The sequence below is a fragment of the Silurus meridionalis genome, chromosome 3, assembly GCF_014805685.1.
Source record: "Silurus meridionalis isolate SWU-2019-XX chromosome 3, ASM1480568v1, whole genome shotgun sequence".
Taxonomy (NCBI): Eukaryota; Metazoa; Chordata; class Actinopteri; order Siluriformes; family Siluridae; genus Silurus; species Silurus meridionalis.
The window spans coordinates 83,617-104,195 of NC_060886.1; the positions used below are offsets into that span (position 1 = coordinate 83,617).

The 20,579-nt window shown below is 40.5% G+C and overlaps 1 protein-coding gene across 2 annotated transcripts in view; it reads right to left on the minus strand.

Moving 5' to 3' along the window:
• Positions 1 to 19,255, minus strand: part of wnt10a (wingless-type MMTV integration site family, member 10a) — a 23,729-nt gene extending 4,474 nt beyond the window's left edge. Inside the window, exons 1-3 of one of the 2 annotated variants that reach the window (XM_046845939.1) lie at positions 18,833 to 19,255; positions 13,827 to 14,089; positions 6,139 to 6,536 (exon numbers count right to left, since the gene is read on the minus strand). In XM_046845939.1, coding sequence (XP_046701895.1) covers positions 6,139 to 6,536; positions 13,827 to 14,089; positions 18,833 to 18,894 — 723 coding nt within the window. In that variant the 5' untranslated portion in view covers positions 18,895 to 19,255. Of the gene's footprint in view, positions 1 to 6,138; positions 6,537 to 13,826; positions 14,090 to 15,920; positions 16,228 to 18,832 lie in introns of those variants that run through there. The other variant, XM_046845941.1, reaches the window with a different exon arrangement.
• Positions 19,256 to 20,579: the final 1,324 nt, after the last annotated feature.

The window sequence follows — 20,579 nt, forward strand, 5'->3', positions numbered from 1 at the left end:
GAAGAGGTGGTGAGTTAATGGTGTGAGGATGAAGAGGTGGTGAGTTAATGGTGAGGATGAAGAGGTGGTGAGTTAATTGTGTGAGGATGAAGAGGTGGTGAGTTAATGGTGTGAGGATGAAGAGGTGGTGAGTTAATGGTGAGGATGAAGAGGTGGTGAGTTAATGGTGAGAGGATGAAGAGGTGGTGAGTTAATGGTGAGAGGATGAAGAGGTGGTGAGTTAATGGTGAGGATGAAGAGGTGGTGAGTTAATGGTGAGAGGATGAAGAGGTGGTGAGTTAATGGTGAGAGGATGAAGAGGTGGTGAGTTAATGGTGAGAGGATGAAGAGGTGGTGAGTTTAGGTGTGAGGATGAAGAGGTGGTGAGTTAATGGTGAGAGGATGAAGAGGTGGTGAGTTTAGGGTGTGAGGATGAAGAGGTGGTGAGTTAATGGTGAGAGGATGAGTGTGCTGTGAGCCAGCAATCAATCGCACTGAGATACAAAATGCTGAAACATGACGATTAACATTCTTGTAAAGACTCAGCCAAGAGAACTCATGCTAAGCCATGCTAACACCACAAACTCCCACTATTTGCCAGTACTACATGTTAAATCTGCGTCTTTTTTCCATAATGGAGATTATTATTGAAGCATTTCTGCTGTTCTATAAAATTGGACACTTCTCTTATTTGGTCTCATTAAAAAGAACTTGTGAGCACTGTGTGAAACATGCAGCATGTAAACAGGCACATGAAGCTCAGATCATTGTATTATGCGGTTACAAGTGGCCATGTAACCCGGACTGATGCCCTGTAACGCGAACTGATGCCCTGTAACGCAGACTGATGCCCTGTAACAGGGACCAAGTTCCTGTAACGCATACTGATGCCCTGTAGCGTGGACTGATGCCCTGTAATGCGGACTGATGCCCTGTAACGCGGACTGATGCCCTGTAACGCAGACTGATGCCCTGTAACGTGGACTGATGCCCTGTAACCCAGACTGATGACCTGTAACGGGACTAATCTCCTGTAACGCCGGACTGATGCCCTGTAACGCGGACTGATGCCCTGTAACGCAGACTGATGCCCTGTAACGTGGACTGATGCCCTGTAACCCAGACTGATGACCTGTAACGGGGACTAATCTCCTGTAACGCGGACTGATGCCCTGTAACGCGGACTGATGCCCTGTAACGCAGACTGATGCCCTGTAACGTGGACTGATGCCCTGTAACCCAGACTGATGCCCTGTAACGGGGACTAATCTCCTGTAACGCAGACTGACATGCTGTATCTGAGAATACTGTTAATCAGACTGATTCTCTGAAACTGGGACTGACACAATGTAACTCTACTGCATGTAACTGATGCACTGTACTCAGGACAGACATTCTGTAACCTAAACCAATGCGCTGTAACCTGGACAAATCCACTGTAACCAAATGACTTACTGTAACTCAATCTGATGTGTTGGAATCTGTAAATACACACTGTAAACCAAATTGATGCACTGTGACCTGGACAGACATGCAGTAATGACAAGTGAGTCAAGTGCAGGGAGTTTTTCCGCCACCAGCCACCGGCTTGCTCATCAGGGACAAACATACACTTATAAAGAACATCTTATTCATTTTATCACCACATTATCTGTGTAAAGCTGCTTTGAGACAAGGTAATTGTAAAAAGCTCAATACAAATAAACATGAATTGAACTGAATTGAAGTGAGAAATGTGATGAGAGTAAGATCAGTGTAACTGGTTTATCCATCATCAAAGTACCCTGTAGTTATCATATCACTATAAGATAGATTTGAGCAGCTGTATCAATACGCTCTATGTTTATACAAATATAAAAGGTCATTTCCACCAGAACGCTTCCTTTCCAGACTTCTCAGATTTCCAGATGTTGTCTGTAATTATAATACCTTGCTCTGTAAACTAATCCCACTCAAACAAGACTGAAAACTGACTAACACTCATCCTGACTCTCCAGTGTTAAAAAAAATGAAAACAGCCTGATCAGATGTCAAACACTTCTTGACCTTTTGACAACAAAAGGACCACAGCACCTGCAGTTCACCCAAAACATCAAAACTTAGATGTCTGTAGAGCAAACATCAACATGTCCCACCTCATGTGTTTGCTCTTAACTGTGTGTGTAACAGAAAAATAGATTTATGGTTCATTTTTTAATAATCCATAGTGGATGAACAGACCTTTCAATCTTCTTCTCATTTCTGTTTCCTATTGGTTATGAGACAATGGAATACAACCACACATCTAATTCTACTGAGAGGTATGAGCTAAGATTAGCTTAGCATTAAAGAGGACTGATACATAAACTGTGATGTGTACTGGTGTGTGTATGGGCATAAGGAAATAGTTTCATGGCTCATTGAGTGTCCGGGGTGGACAAGCGGCCAGTTCAGAAGAAAAGCCACCCCCTATTATCTCCTGTGTGTTTTGTCTGAACAATCAAGCAGGGCAGAAATGGACTGATGGAATGATACAGGGAGAAATTACGCAGGAGGGAAGCAGCAAACAATGAGCAGTTTCCCACAACAGCAGCGTTCTGAGCACACAGACACATCACGTCTCTGTTATATCCTGTAAAACACAATCTCATGCTCATCTCGTGCCATTTTTCATCATCAAACCTTTATCTAATAACTAAGAACCACCATTAATGAAGAAGTAGATTACAAACCCAATTCCAAAAAAAGTTGGGATTCTGTGCAAAATCAGAAAAACCCGCAAAATGCAAGTCTCACAAATTCATATATTATTCACAATAAAACAAACAATAAAAACATATCAAATGGTTAAACTAGGCCACGTTTCTAACTGTAGCATTCTGTCTTCTGTCTGCAGACAGCTGGGAACTGAGGAGAGCAGTTTTGGGAGAGGAATGTTGTCCCATATGTGTCTGATACAGGATTCTATCTGCACAACAACTCTGGGTTTTATTTGTTGTGTTTTTTGTTTCATGATGCACCAAATGTTTTCAAATTGTAAAGGTCTAGACGGCAGACAGGTCAGTTCAGCACACAGACTCTTCCACTATGAAGTCATGTTATTGTAATAGATGCAGTATGCAGTGTGTTACTCAAATAATAACCCTTAAAAGACGTTTTCTAGATGGAAGCATTTGTTGCTCTAAAACCTGTATATTGTGTTTAGCATTGATGGAGCCTTTCTAAATGTACAAGCTGCTCATTCCACAGCACTGATGCACCACCATACCATCAGAGATGCAGCTTTTTGAATGCTGATAACAACCCAGATGGTCCCTCTCCTCTTTAGTACAGAGGACGTGGTGTCTAAGGTTATCAAAAAGAAATTACAATTTTGATTTATCTGACCAAAAACAGTTTTCCACTTTGCTTCAGTACTTTTTGAATGAGCTTTGGCCCAGAGAGGATGTTGGTGTTTCTGGATCATGTTCACGCATACCTTCTTTTTTACATCATAGAGATTTAACCTGCATTTGTGGATGAAATGCAAACTGTGTATTTAGACAATGATTTATGGTGCTAGGGTTAGGGTTAGGTGCTAATGAGCTCATGCAGTGATTTCCATTACAAAATCAAAACTTTTGATATTATGTTCTGAAAATGAAGATATTCAACTGTTTTGCACTTTGATGTTGGGGAACTTTATACTGAAACTGTTTTACAGTTTGAAGAGTCTTTCACAGATTGGTAAAGCTCCGCCAACTTTTCTTCTGAGAGACTCTGCCGCTCTAAAATACACTATTTATACCCCAATCATCTCACTGACCTTCTGCCAATTAACCTCATTAATTACTAAATGTTTCTCCAACTTTTGTTGCCCTGTCACAACTTTTTGGAGACTTGTTGAAGCCATCAAGTACAAATGACCTTATTCTTACCCTAAAAGAGTGCATTTCTTCAGTTTAATCTTTGATTTATTTTTTTTTTATTTTTTTATAAAATATGGTTTTATGGGATTTGCATCCTGTTTTTATTTACATTTTACACAGTGTCTCAACTGTTTTGGAATTGGGGTTGTAAATCAGCTGAACTCTGAGCTGTGAAGGTCCATGACTCACTCACTTTAAACCAGCGGGTTCGAGTCTATCTGCTTGTTTAACATGTAAATCTAACTCTTGATGTATAAGTCGTTTTTCTGATATTAGCAGAACTGAGCAACAATACAACATTCTTTGACATCTCACACTGAACCCCACCAACAGGGACACGGCAAGGAACACTATGCAGTGGTACATTCCTAATCCCACCCTGGTGTGTGTGTGTGTGTGTTGGGGCAAATGCAGCTGTTTGCTTTAGCCTAAGCCTGTAATTGTGAATGTGTTGCTACTGGTTAAAGCATCTGAGGGGGTTTTCGGTGCAGATGAAACAGGCTTGTCCTGCAGGTAATTGTGTGTGTGTGTGTGTGTGTGTGTGTGTGAACAAACCTCTCCCGATCATTTACACACTGTCACAAGTCTCTGTGCTTTACATAAAACAAACTTGGAGCAAAAACCCACAGTAACGGCCATCATGCCAAGTGTTTAATGAAAACTGAGCATCAAAGTCAGATTAAAATGTGTGTGTGTGTGTGTGTGTGTGTGTGTGTGTGTGTGTGTGTGTGTGTGAATAAAGTGCTGCACACCTTTTAAACATAATTTTAACACATTATAATGAACAGAAAGCTGATCCCCCTCCCATACAATCAACAACTAAGAAGCCAGAACTTCATTGTCAGATTGCAGCAAAGAATCCATTGCTACAACAAGCAGAAGAGACTGGTTTGGGTCAAGAAACACAAGGGATGGACATTAGATCAGTGGAAAACTATCCTTTGGTCTGATGAGTTTGAGATGAGAAGAGTTTGTAAGATGTATAGATGGTGAACAGACGGTTGAGTTGGACCAGAGAGTGAAGGAAAAGCAGTCAACAAGCACTCAACACCTCTGGGAACTCCTCAAGATTGAAGGAAAACCATTGCATGAGGCAGACTGAAAGAACACCAAGAGTGTGTAAAGCTGGCGTCAAAGATCAAGAGAGCTACTTTGAAGAATTGAATAAATAACACATTCTGGTTTATTTATTATATTTTGATGATGACACAATTCCATATTTGTTCTGTCAATGTCTTTACTATTAATGTAAAATTAATAGTATATTGTTAATTTTGAAAACAACAAAAAGAAAGAAAAACTGAATAAAAATTTCACATTTTAAACTGATACTGTGTGTCTATAAAACACCTCAGACACACCAATTTCTATAAATTGTACATAACTCCAAACACCTACATTTTTATATGTAACCTTAGACACACCCACACTTCCATATATACATTCATTCATTCCTCCATTACCAAATTTGAATAGAGAAAGAATTTTATTTGGTATTAATAAAGTTTTATAATAAAGTTTATCTTAAACACAGACATTCCTCCATTACCATATTTAACACCTCAGACAACCCCTATTTTTTGATATATAACTTAATACATGCCCCATTTCCTAACCCTAACCCTAACCCTATGTTGTTTTTTTTTTTTTGTGGGTGTGACTAAGTCAAGCCCACAATTTCATTTCCCAAATTTTAAATATAATCACAGACAATACTCTCGTATTTATTTATAACCTCAGACATGCCCACATTTGTGATGTGAAAAATGTAACCAAAAAAATGGTATCTAGTCTTTTTTCTTCTTTTAGAAACAAACAGAATTCAGGGCAAAATTCAACACTACCATTTATAGAGTAACAGTTCTTTCATGCAAATGTGTAAAAACAATGTGTTCACCAGTGTGAAAGCCATATGTTTGTGTGGAAACCAAAATGACGTGTCATCCAAAAAGCCTCGTCCAATGAGCACTAATCTTTCAACCTACTAAGAGTTTATAAGGCATGTATAGGATCCCATTGCCAAATCTTTCTCAAAAAACACATTTAAGCCTCACACTTCCCCACAAAAAAAAGTGACAAAATGTGATGTGAGACTATATTATAATATTTTGAACAAAATTCTAAAAACTTTGTTTGGTGCAAAAATAAGAGGCAATCATTTAGAGATTTTACATAAGAAGAAGCATGGTGGTGGAAGCATAACACTATGAAGATGCTTCTTTTTTAGCTGGACATTGTTCCAATTATATTCAAAATACAAAGAGCTACACACCTGTCGTCCTACACGGTTGTTGTGAAGTCTCATCCGAGCATGGATGTCTCTGTAGGTCTCTCTTGAGTCCAGGAAGTCTTTAGAGAACTTCTCCCCAAACTCCACATTGGGACTGCATCCGCCCCACTCCCACTCTTCCATGGCTCCGCCCCCTCGGGTCCCCCCATGGTCCTCCAGGACACCCCCTCGCTCCTCCATCACGCCATGCACCATGCCCTTGCCGCGGTGGATGGCCTCCAGCTGCAGTCGGTTCAGCTTCTGACGGAAGACTTCTTCATTTCCTCGTCGCTTCTCATCACAGCTGCAGGCCTTTAGTTTGCCCATGGAGCAGGCGTTCGAGACGGAGTGTAAAACCCCTGCTGCGGCGATAGCGTATGCAAACGCACTTTCCCTGAACCCTGACGTGCACACACACACACACACACACACACACAGGAAAAACACAGTTAGTACACTTTTCACGCAGCGATATTAGAGGAACATCGATACTCATATCCATATTTAGATGATAGCAGGTGACTCCTTATTTCTTACATCTTCAACATAAACATAAACAACATAGCATCCCATTCCACATTTAGTCTCCATTTCCTCTTATAATAACCTTCAACCTCTTGGGAAGATGTTCCACTAGATTTTGGTGGAGAATTATTCAGCCACAAGGGTGTTAGTAAAGTCAGGTAGTGATGTAGGTGAGAAGGTTCCTGGGATGCAGTCAGCGTTCACATTCATGCCATAGGAGTTCAGTCAGCTATGAGTGAATCACATCCATGAGCGATTTCAAACCTGGTTAATTAAAATTCTTGAACATGTGACTACATCTCACCAAATCGGACCAATCAGGTCATTAATCTTCCCACAAAAGTGCTAGAATTAAGATACAGAATTAGGAGCATTAGGAGCTAAAAGTCTTGCTCAAGAAGCCGGTAGTGCTCCATCTGAGTCTCACGTCTCCACCAAAGTGAATGCTGTAGGTTTCTGATACCTTCAGAAGAGAAGAGTTTACACTTTGAGTTTTGTAGGTAGGTGAGGGGAAGAGGGTTTCTAGCATCTATGCACGAGTGACCACAGGAACTGTGTAAATTGAAAAAAATAATGCTTTTTAAAAATACATTTTAAGCTATTTTTCTTAGAATTTGACATATTATTTGGTGTTAAAAAAGCGTTTGAGCTTCTACCTGTTTGTGAACACAGGAACAACTCCTGATACATTACAGATTTCATGTTTAATTAAAGACATTCCTCCAGACACGGCGGTGAAACATTACAGTACTGAGTTACTGAGCATGTCGTCTTGTCTTTTCTTTCTTTTTCAGAGAGAGAGAGAGAGAGAGAGAGGTGACCACAGGGGTTTGGGAGCAGCTAATGGTCTAAAACAATAATAAACGTGAAGCTCATAAAAGCCGTTTGCCTCCTAAATCACTTTCAGGAGCAGATGGAGAATTAAAGCAGGACATGAAAGAGTGACTTTGGGCTAAATAAGCTTCAGTTCCTCAGGCCTGCTGAAATCAAAGGCTTTTAACAAGGGAAAGAGGGAAAGAAGGAACGAGTCGCCGCCGCACGTAAAACACTTATTTTTGAACTCGGGGAATGAGAAACACTGGGCAGGATGCGAGTCTAATATGTGTTTAAGTGACATAAGGCTGACAGGTCATGTTTTCCTCATTCTCCAGCATTGGTTTGCTCTTTGAAGCAAGCGTTTATCACAAAATAAACCCACACTATGTTCTATTCTATCGTTCTGCAAAAGCACCATAGGGTTTTTGAGCATCTACATTTTATTATGCAAAGAAAGGCATAGAGTTAACAGGAATGTTTCAACTTTGTCCACTTTAACGCCAGAGAGACACCCGCAACACATTAGCTTGCTAGTCAGGACTTGTGAAAACAGCTATGAAAAACATGTAGCTGAGCAAATGAATGAAAAGCAGACAAGAACAGGGAGCTTTCCGTTCTGTTTTCAGCAGCAGGAAATGAAAATGTGGTGGGTGAGCAAAACTAACCTTCTGATCTTCTGGCACTTTAGCCTGAAATTATATTGTTAATAAAGTATTTCTAAACCATTTCCTTAAAAAGATGTTCAACAAAATTCAATTCAATTACTGTTTATTTGTATAGTGTTTTTAAACAGTGAACATTGTCTCAGAGCAGTGATAAAAATGAAGATGTTCTTTATAAGTGTAAGTTTGTCTCTGATGAACAAGTCGGTGGAGACTGTGGTGAAGGAAAAACTCCCTGAGATGCAGAAGGAAAATACCTTGAGAGGAACCAGACTCAAGAGGGAACCTCATCCTCATATGGGTTGCACCAAATGTCCATTTGTAGCAGATAAACGATGTTGCGGGGTGCAGTGATGGAGATCAGAGCAAACTGTGGTAAAAAAAAAGGTTGCACTCCAAACTGTTTTTTGATTCACTGAGCACTAGTTCACTAGTTCAGTTCTGCAACAACGTTTGCTGTAATAATCTTCACAAGAAGGGAAGAACATGCAGAAATAAAGGTGTAAAGAAGCATTGATGCTACTAATCAGAATGTGCATTCAAATTAACCAGCTTTAAATCAGGCCTGAGGAAAAATTAATCCACTGGCAAAAACCTGATTTAATCACAGTGTGTTTGTTGAAGTGGTGATGAAACTGAATCCATCACTGAACAGCACACCTCAGCAATGACAGAACTGTATTTAATGGACATCTGGTGCCACCCACTAATACCTTATCGTTTGAAACCGCATATTTTTGGCTTTTTGTCCACACTGAGACGCCGCTTCAGTCAACGAAGATGAAGCTTTTTAAAAACGCTTGACAAAGTAGATACATTTAAAAACTGAATTTTCGTGTCGCAGCGTGGACATTAATAAATGCTTCATCATTATCCAATCATTGCGATGACGTTTCAAAAAGCCGGAAAGTAAATAAACACAGAGACGTGAGCATTTTCAGACGTTTCAGCGTGGATGAGTAACTTTTGGGAAACCAATGAAACACGATTGGCGTTTTTAGAGGAAAGCACCGTTTTCAAATGTATGTGAATTAGTGTAGACGTAGCCCGAGTCTGGTTCCTCTCAAGGTTCCTTCCTTGTTCCATTTTGCCATAATTACCACTGGCTCGCTCATTAGGGATAAACTTCTAAGGAACAAAATTATAGGCTCTCGATTTCTACATGCCGACTTTATTACCTCTTTATCTCTGTGAAGCTGCTTTGAGAAAATGTCCACTGGTAAAAACGCACAACAAATAAAACTGAATTGAGATGAAACTCTGGCCTTCCTACAGTGCAGACTCTCAGCCCTCAGAACCCGAGTCTTACACATGGCAGGGTTTTCCTTGTGCTTGCACCATGACTGCAGCTCATCAAGGCTGTTAATTAGTTGATTAATGAATTCGATTACTTTTTGGAACAGGCTTCGCTTGGAACAGTGGTAAAAACACTGATAACCTGTGCTCAAACATGCACAAACTCTCTAACTGATTTGAATGAGAGTTTTGCTTGTCAAGCAAACCTTAATGAAATGAGTGTTGAGGTACAGTGAAGACCCGTGCAGGCCAGGCGATAGATCCGTCCAAAAATCTAAACTGAAAGACTTTTTTGTAAATGTTTCCCTTTCTGTTACAGATTCAGAGTGAATGTAATGAAGCAACGCTTACATGAACATGTCGTGGCTGATTAAATGCATTTCCTGTGCTCTTGTGCACACATTGTTGTGTGTGTTGTAGAAATTGCCGGAGTGCGGGCACTCGGTCTCGGCTCTCCGTCAGTCAGAAAGCACGCTGCATGCAGATTGGGACTTGTCCTATTCAGTAGTGGCTTTTCGCCTCTGCGTCCTGTTTTGTCTGTGTGTAACTAGTGACTAATCAATGTAATATCTACGAGGTGTGAAGCAGGCCGCCTGTGGAATGCTCTGCATTCAGGAGAGTGCGTGTTGAACCACGTGCACCCTCAGGGAGGGGATTTGCTACGAAATACTTGAACGACATTTGGTTATTATTTCAAACCTATTGACCCACGTTGCACAAAGAGAACACAAATCCACACAAACTTACACACACACAGATATTCGCATGATCTTTTCCGTGCCAACATTCCACAGGGGCCAGAGGACTGATGGCACTTTAGATCGGGACACCGAGAAGGACATGGAAATGCTGTTTTGTGCTTCCTCCAGGACCGACAAGAGCAAATCAATCAAGCGGATAATTTGGCGTGTGAGACACGGCCCGCTGCACTGATGGCACAGGAAGAGGGAAAAAAATGTCACTCTGGGTTACGCTGAAACAACTAACCGGGTTTATGCTATGGCCTACTGAGAGTTGGGATAGTGCTGAGGGCAAATCCACAGCGTGCGCGCACACACACACACACACACACACACACACACACACACACACACACACAGCTACACAGTGCTGATAAACTCCTACTGCCTGAAAACGTGAATAACACGCAAGTGGAAAGTCGTAGCACAGTGGGTAGAACATTAGACTTCTGATCAAAAGGTTGTGAGTTCAATGCCATAAATGAAAAAGTGTATGATTATATGAGAAGGAAGTGGCAGCTCACTGGCATTAGACCAGAAGGATATGAGTTTTCCATGGCGTGACAAACTGCCACTGCTGGGTCCCTGAGCAAGGCCCTTAACTGCTCAGTTGTATAAACGAGATATAAATATATAAACATATATGAATGAGGACGTCTGCCAAATGCGGGAACTGTCCTCCTGGCATTGTTTATTGTGTCTATACACAGCTCTGGATTCAGTAGTATACATTAAGGTGAATAAGTATTAATTTTTACAAGTTGACATAAAATATAAAATAAATTAAGAAGAAGAACCTGCCTTTAGAACTTTGTAATTGTGAATCTTACATTTATGCCATCTTGGCAGACTCCTTTATCCAGAATGACTTCAATCAGCTGAGCAATTGAGGGTTGAGGGCCTTGTTCAAGGGCCCATCAGTGGCAGATTAGTGGCGCTGGGATTTAAACCCATGGCCTTCCAATCAGAAGTCTTATCCACTGAGCTTCCACATCTTGTTGATTTGTTTGTGTTAGACCCCACACAACCCCACACACTACACACACTATTTTACATCACTGCTTCTGAACAAGCTGAAATCGCCGAGTCCAGGAAGAAGAGATCACTGCAATATGGAAGCTTGTGTCCATCAACTCTGCTCTCTTTATAGCCTGATGATTCATACTTCCTTGGACAGAGGATGTGATGTCTACAGGAGCTTTCGTGAGATTTTTAGACAGTAAAGTAGAATCTGGACAGGGGTCTGGGACTTTTGGACATTCTGACCTGAGCGTAGGCATGAATACAATCAGCTCTAGTTACGTTGGAATTCACTGCCACCGTGCAGGGATTTGATTTACATATCATTTGCCTTTAACGTACAGCAAAGTAACTGTGGGAGCAGGTGAGGGTGGGCTTTTGCATACGCCTCTACAGCTGATACAATGTGGTGTAGAAGTGATGATCCTATTCATTAAAGTTCCTTCATAAATCACTTTCAAGATTCCCTCATCTACCATAATGTTTTCACTCTTGTTCTGTATATTTATTATTATTGAATGGATTATTCCCTTCATCTGGAGAATATTACTTTATCTGTAGGGTCAGGATCAGAGGTGGGTGAAGAACACACACAAGTTAAAGTGGAAATAAAATATTAGTGCAGTAAAAGTGTCTTGAGTCAAAGTATAAAAGTTTTTGCCTTCAAATGTAATGAAGTATCCAAAGTAGTGATTTATTATAACTCTAATGTTCCTGTGATCATTTTTATCACAAGATTCTTCACTTCTTCACCTCAGTTTCAGTGTAAAGACTCGAATGTGACTCTCAGCACACTGATCTATTAATAGAATGATATTCATGACTCAAACACTGATTGATTTCTATTACAATCATCATGAACACAAAACCTTCTTTAATAAAAACGTGTAAATGAGGTCACGTGTGTTCGAGTGACCTCATTTACGTGAGTTCGAGTCTGGAGTTTCTTCATCATTTATTCCTCTCTAAATGTTCTGCTTGATGTTGAACTGATGCTGAACTGTATGTTGGTGATCAGTAGATGCACCAAGCGCCGATCAGAACACGTGTAAAACAGAGCGTGCGCTCGATCCTGATTGGTGACTCGCTGCGTGTTTCACCAGTTACGATTTTATCCTCATTAATAAAAAGGACTGATTTCACTATATGTAGTAAAAGTAAGAGGTTTGAGTTTAAAATGTAGCGAAGTTTCAGTAAAAATCTCCCCGAATGGAAAAACTTCAGAAAAGAATAGAAACATAAAAAAGCCCCTCAAGTACAATAACCAATTATAATTACTTCATTACTGTCCAACACTGCTCAGGATTAATATTTTTAATCCTGACATTCTGCTGAACTTTGTGTTATTACAGATCCTGCAGTATGAAACTCATTACTTAAATGTTTCTGATGTCATCAGTTTTAATGTGGATTATTGGACTGATCTGAAATTCTGTCATGATAAAATTCTTCTCTGTACATAGTTCCAATTAAATGTAACATCTGGCACATGACCACAACAATTGTCCTTTTTACATCTTCAGAGAAGACAATAAATAAAAAAAAAACCTTTCACCAACATTTCTGACCATGACATTTTTCTCAAAATTTGTGACACTGGAGACTTTCGTGAGGAGCAGGATGGCGAGGCAGTGACCACATTAATCATCCTACAGAGGGTGAGGTCATGTCTAGCAACAGCAAGTCAGAGTGACTGGACTTGTAAACTTGAAGACGTTTCCCTGCTCAGGTTCCTGCTCGGTTTCCCAACAGTCTGAGTGAATGAGTCAGGCGGGTCACTTTCACAACTTCATCAATGACTATACAGTAAGAAGAACTTTAGATGAGTGGAGAACACACAGGGTCAGGACTGGTGATCCCTCAACAATTTACCAGTTACAAAACTATTCCAATAGAATTGGTTTTCCAGACACATCTGCCCTGAGGAGGACGTCTACAGTAAATCTGATCAGCTTTATTATGGATCTAATCTTGATATAAACAGATTGATTGGAACTTTATTAGCTTTGCTGTAGACCTAGTGGGTCACATGACCATAGCATGTCTGTTCTTTGTACCTGTACTGTATTTTATATTGTAATGTTTTGTCTTTATATTGTTGTGTCCTTAAACTAAAGAAAAATCTCAACAACTTCTTTAACATGTCAGTTCAGATGGGCTCTAAATCACCTCAAGTTATTGTTTCTGATTATTTTTTATCAAAAAGTAAAATACGGAATATTTCCACACATTACAGACCTGCTGGATCAACAGATTCTCTGAGAATGTAAATACTAACCCCTCATATACATGTAACATTCAGGCCAGCAGTTCTTTCATAGTAAAAGCCCTGAGTTATTGATCAGGAGCTTGAGGGTTGCCACTGTTGTGCCCTTGAGCAAGTCCTTTAACACCATCTACCCCCAGAGGGGTCTATGATGGCTGACCCTCTGCCTTGACCCTGGCTTTCTAACAAGCTGAGATAAGTTAATCTGTAAAAGAAAATAATCAGTTGTTCTGCAATGTTCATCTGACAATTGAAACTAATCCTGTCTAAACAGAGCTTAAGACTGAGCACGGCGTAGTGTTAGGCCATGACCCCTTTTCAGCCCTTCACACACACCTCACACACCTTCAGCGTCCAACATCTCACCTCGGCTGAAGACGATGCTTTCGTATGGAATCTTGTTGCGTGTCTCCAGACTCGAGCAGTTCCAGCGATGCCCCCTGAACTGGTGCTGGCACTCATGGATGGCGATCTGGATGCCCTGGATGGCTGAGGCTGTGACGTCCGGGTTCCTCATGCACATGTCCATTTGCCTCTTGGTCAAGCCCGGGAGTGTTAAACACACCGTGTTGGCATTGAGGATGGGCTCGATGTGCTTGGAAAGCCCAATGATGGCGTTCGAATCTGCCCTGGAAAAGAAGAAAGAGAGAATAATGAATAAAGACGAACCTTTCAATCATCGTAAGAAAAGAGTTTTTACACGTTTTTACACGTCTTCTCTCGAGTTACAAAGTGACAGGTGATTGTTCGGTCTCTGTGTTTGGGTATGACTCTGTACAGAAGTAATCGACTCAAGTCATTCCTTGAACAGGTCCTACGTTGCTTACAACTCATCACTTACTGAATAAACACACTGCTTAGTTAATCGCATCCAGAACACATGCCACTGAAGTCTGTTCATCCGGGAGATGTTCATTAAGCTCTTCATGCGTACAGGAATGAGACGTACGAGAGCCAAACCTCAAATATTAACTACAAAATAATATCCTGAGTCACTAATTAAGTAAACACTATAATTATAAAGAAAACCGCATCCAGAACAGGAGTCCCTTCTCACAATTTAAAGCATTCGGCTGTTGCCCATATACAGAACAAATTACAACTAAGTGAATGATGGTTAAGGGCCTTGCTCAAGGGCCCATCAATAGCAGCTTGGTGTTGCTGGGATTTAAACTTGTCATTCTGATCTATTGTCTTAAATCCTGAGCTACCACCTGCACTACAACTTCATTTACATTTATGGGATTTTGGCAGACACTCTTATCAAGAACATTTATCTTATTTATACAAATAAGCAGTTAAAAGTTAAGGGCCTTGCTCAAGGGCCCATTGGTGGTGCTGGGATTTGAACTTCGATCCAGAGCCCAATACTTTAACCACTGAGCTGCATCCTCCACTAAAATTCAGTTTACATTGATAGCATTTGGCAAATGCTTTTATCCGACAAGACTAACAATTATATTATTCATCATGGGCCTTGATCAGGGGCCCAACATTGGCAGCTTAGTCATGGTGGGATTTGATCTTACCCACTACTCTTTCCTAGCCAATGAGAATAAAGAAGATTAAGCCTAAAGTACCAGATGATTTCAGAAACGAGCTACAGGATATTATGACGGTCACAAAGTGTTGATTAGTTTTTTATAGCAGCAACTTTGAAAGTCGTGTAGCTTCAAGTCAAGTTTATCATGTGCTTGGTCTAATGTGCATTCGTTTCTATGGTAACCGCTTGTTCATAGGGATGTGGTGAACATATGGTGACGTGTTCTGTAGGGAGAAACGTGTTTATGTAACATTTATAGAACGTGTCTCCAGTGTCAGGGCTTTTAAGCAATCAGTGGTAATGCTGTCACTTCAGGTTGTCTGACATCTTCAGCTCAGAGGAGTTTACACTTAGAGAGGTCGAATAAAGAAATCTAGTGAGGAAATTTTAAGAACTTTTGAGGATGGATTTGGACTGGAATTAATATTACCAGTCTGCTACAATGTGCTAAGGACCTCAGTTTCCATGAACTGCATCCATCACTGACCAGTACACACCAACACTGATGGAACTGTAATGATGCCATTCGGTTTTGAGGATGAGGAAGAGGCAACCTTTTATGTCTGGTTCCTTACAAAGGTTCTTCCTCGTGAAGTCTCTAAGTTGGGTTTAATTATGAAGCTAAAGTAGTGAGGAACAGCATTTTATCTGAGTGATATATTTAAACCTCTCAGGTAAAAATCCCTAGTGTGAAGAATAACACCAGATAATACGGTTAAAAACCTTCCATAGTGATATTTATTCTGTCCACGCTGATGATGCAGGATTTCTAACCCAGATCTCCCAGTAATCATCCGTTCCCAGTTCAACGCCTGTGCAGTGTGTTCTGGTGAAGCTCGTGAGCACCGAAGACAACGAGACGTGAAACAGGAGCTTTTGTCTGACGGCGTGTGCTGGTGTTTAACGCACACGCTCACATCGTCCTGATCTTTGAAGTGGAGTTGAATCTTTGAAGCAGTATTTATTACATTAGGCCGTGTTTATGGCTTCAGAGCGTGCACCTGACATCTGAAGGTAATTTCCTGCAGCCTTCTCACACACCAGCTTTCATTTCTCTCAAAACCAGAGCAGGAACGAGTGAAGAACTCGGCCACGCTTAAACTGCACAACCACCGCCCACGTAGCATGCAGAGAACATGTGGAAGCTCCTGTCCTACACTTCTCCAGGAGTGACTTCTGTACCCTCACAGAAGCAGGAGTGGGGGTCTATTCAACACTTCACAGCAAAAGGAAAGAAAGAAAAGGCAAAGAAAGAAAGAAAGAAAGAAAGAAAGAAAGAAAGAAAGAAAGAAAGAAAGAAAGAGAAAGACAGAAAAAAGTTCCAAAAATATATATAGAGAGAAAGACGGAGAGATGAACTGAAGAAGGAAGACAGATAGAAAAAAGTAGAGATGGACTGAAAGAGAGAGAAAGATAGAACAAGTGAAATGAACAGACATATATAAATAAAAGGCGGAGAGAAAGAAGGATGGAGAGATGAACTGAAAGAGGGAGACAGATATACAGAGATAGAGGGAGCGAGGAACAGACAGACGGAGAGAGAGACACCAGACTCCTGAGAAGCGTCTCATTGGTCAAAAGCATCTGATTAAAAGCGAATGAAAGTGGAGACGAATAAAGTGAAAGTTTCTCTGCATGTTATTTATTTAACACGTTTACACTGTACGTTTAGAGCTCCTGAAGCTGTTGTGATTTCAGGAGGATTCGAAGTCACGTGAATTTCCCCTGAAGTCTGTAGTGGATCACGTGTGATGGCGTGTGGAAGATCTTTTCACTGATTAACGTTACAATCAGCAGTAGCATTGATGCAGCTTTCAGGTTTTCTGTTTCTCAACACACACCACTTCAACACGTGCCACGTCTGATGGCAAAAAAAAACACTTCTGGTGTTTATGTTTTAGGTCTCTTTCTTTGTCACTGGTTTATGCTCCGAATGAGTCACGTTTCTCTCGTACTCGTATTCCAGTGTTTCAGTGCAAAGTCTCATTCATTCACATTCTGCTCCTTGCTTTGGTTTGGAATATGGAACATCCACCTCCGTGTTTAATGTCCTGATTAAGACGTTCTTTCTGAATATTAGATGCTCCACTGCCACACAGCTGCATAAAGGAGATCATTATATAAACACCAGGACCAATAAAAGCTGCAGACTGAAAGGAAACACTTCAACCTGAAGATTTCAGCACAGCACAGTGAAGGATCCACTGAAGATCAGATTAGTAATAAAGTCACTGAGGGAAATGTAATCAACATGAGTCGATATGTATTTCTGTAAAGCTGCTTTGTGACTTTTCGTTTAAAAATTCGTTATACAAAAGAAATAGAAACGAATTAAGCAGCTGCAGGAATTAAAATTTCATGGAAACTGATAGAAATGATAGAGTTTACACTGAAATCATTATCAAGTGATACATCAGTGACTTTAAACCCCGGAAAGCAGCATAAATAAAATCAGACCCCAAATGAATAAAAGAGAAAGAAATCGCAGCTTTCATGACTCTCAGGTTTGTTCTCGATCTGCATTGTTCAAACATCAGTTCCCACACAAAAGCCCACTTCCCTGAGGGCTTCGATCTGCTGCTCCTCAAATGTTTAATTATTATTTATCAGATGTGTTTTAAACTCACCTGATGACTGCAGCTGCACCCTGAGCTTCATTCTTTACATTCCACACCACATCATCATCATCATCATCATCATTACAGTAACAAGAGTGAAAATAAGCATCATAATAATAATAATAATAATAATAATAATAATAATAAGGAAAAGAAGAAGAAGGTGATGAGTAACATCTAATGTATGCACAAACGTTCAGGTTCAGGAGAAATGATTACGGTGTGGCGTTTTGGAAACGTGAACCAGGAGCAGCTGAAGGAATGTGAGAGAGAGAGAGAGAGAGAGAGAGAGTTGGCATTGTTTTTCTTTTTATAATTTAATGAATGAATAAATAAATAATTAAATAAATAAATCTGAACCCTGAGGTATTGTTCTGACTTCCCTGGACAGAGATGTTCCTATGGTGAAGTGAATAAACCTGTTCCTTCCATCATCTGAAACTGCACTCGTTCACTCTTTTGCCTCACTCATTTCTTTCTTCTCTTTGTTTCTCTCTTTACATGAAGTAAAAAAAACACACACAACCATCTGGAACTGCACCGTTCTCTACCGAAGAGTTGGTGAGGAGGGATAAAGTGAGCGGAGGAGAAGAAAAAGATGAGATGAGGAGATAGAAAGAAAGAACGAAAGATTGGATCTCTAGGGGAGAACGGGAGAATAGAAGAAGAAGAGAACATGTGAAGCTAAAGGGATGGGAAAAAGTGAAAAAAGACAAAAAAAAGTTTGTAGAAGAAGAGGAAGATTGGGTGGAGAGCAGGAGAATAAAAACTGAAGTAAAAAGTGTACAGTTGAAGGTGAGAATGTGAAAGAGGTGAAGAAAGATGGAAAGAAGACCATAAATAAAATATTAAAGTTAGAAGGTAGAAGAAGAAATTATGAAAGAGAAGAGGAGGAACAGAAGATGAGAAGAATTAATAAAAAAAATGAAGGAAATAAAATTAGAGGAGAAGAAGAGTGTACCTCAGGAGGAGGAGGGAGAGAAGGTGGAAGAGGAGATTCAGTCTCATCCTGAAGATGTTCATACCAAATAAACAAACTGAGGAGAAGAAAAGAAGAAAGTTTAAGATAAAAAGATGAGAATAAAAACAATGAAAAATAAAATTACCTAGTGAAGAACTTAGTGAAAAGAACATAAAGAGGAGGAGGACAATTGAAGAACAGATCAATTAAGGAGCATAAATGGTGATAAAAGTGGAAAAGAAGATCTTACCTGTGTAGAAGAAAGGAGAGAAGGTGGAAAAAGAGAAAAAGTCTCATCCTGAAGTTCTCCATCCAGATATAGAATAAAATCAACGTAAAGAAGAAGAAAGTGCAGTGTTCCTGTAGAGTTCCAGTTCCTCTCGGGTAAAGATCAGGAGATGTTCCTCAGTCAAGGTTCTTCTGTGAGATCAGTGTTGGAGAAAATGCAGACCTGTTCCAGCATCAGATCAGACCTGCTGCAGGAGAAGAATCTGTGGCTCGGTGTCCATCATTTCCAAAAACATTTCTCCAGGTGAGTTCCTTCTCTGTGTGTGTGTATGTGTGTGTGTGTGTGTGTGTGTGTGTGTGTGTGTGTGTGTGTGTGTGGTGAGCAGCTGGAGCAGAATCAGTGCAGAAAGACTCTCGGGGTGTGTGGTGTGTACTATGAACCTCGTGCTTGTGTTGTTGGTTGCATTCTGAGCCTCGTGTAGAGAGCACAGCTTCTCCAGCTCACAGCGTCATCACACACACACACACACACCCAAACACACACAAACACGCCCCCACGTGCACACACTGGCAGTGCGGGCAGCGACACGCACAGAGAAGAGAGGAAAAACCCCTGCGGAGGAGGTGGTGTATGTGTGTGTGTGTGTGTGTGTGTGTATAGCAGTGTGATTGTGTGTGTGTGTGAGTGTTAAATTCTATAAGTGTGTGCTGCAGTGTGTTAGTGTGTGTTAATGTCTATGAGTGTGTGTAGCAGTGTGTGTGTGTGTGTGTGTGTTAAATTCTATAAGTGTGTGCTGCAGTTTTAGTGTGTGTTAGTGTCTATGAGTGTGTGTTGCAGTGTGTTAGTGTGATTTAGAGTCTATAAGTGTGTGTTGCAGTGTGTTAGTGTGTTAGTGTCTATGAGTGTGTAGAAGTGTGTGTGTGTGTTAAATTCTATGTGTGTGTTGCAGTGTGTTAGTGTCTGTGAGTGTGTGTAGCAGTGTGTGTGTGTGTGTGTGTGTGTGTGTGTGTGTGTTTTAGATTCTATAAGTGTGTGCTGCAGTGTGTTAGTGTGTATTAGTCTATGAGTGTGTGTTGCAGAATGTTAGTGTGGGTTAGATCCTATAAGTGTGTTTTAGTGTCTATGAGTGTGTGTGTGTGTGTGTGTGTGTGTGAGTGTTAGTGTGAGTTAGAGCCTATAAGTTTGTGCTGCAGTGTGTTAGTGTGATTTTTAGTCTATGAGTGTGTGTAGCAGTGTGTGTGTTTGTGTAAAATTATATAAGTGTGTGCTGCAGTGTTAGTGTGTGTTAGTGTCTATGAGTGTGTGTTGCAGTGTGTTAGTGTGAGTTAGATTATGTAAGTGTGTGCTGCAGTGTGTTAGTGTGTGTTAGTGTGTGTGTGTGTGTGTGTGTGTGTGTGTGTGTGTGTTAAATTCTATAAGTGTGTGCTGCAGTTAAGTATGTGTTGCAGTGTGTTAGTGTGAGTAGGATTCTGTAGGTGTGTGCTGCAGTGTGTTAGTGTGTGTTAGTGTCTATGAGTGTGTGTAGCAGTGTGTTTGTGTGTGTGTGTGTATGTGTGTTAAATTCTAAAAGTGGGATGCAGTGTGTATTAGTCTATGAGTGTGTGTGTTGCAGTATGTTAGTGTGAGTTAGATCCTATAAGTGTGTGTTGCAGTGTGTTAGATTCTGTAAGTGTTTGATGTAGTGTGTAGTCTATGAGTGTGTGTTGCAGTGTTAGTGTGATTTAGAGTCTGTGAGTGTTGCAGTGTGTTAGTGTGAGTTAGATCCTAT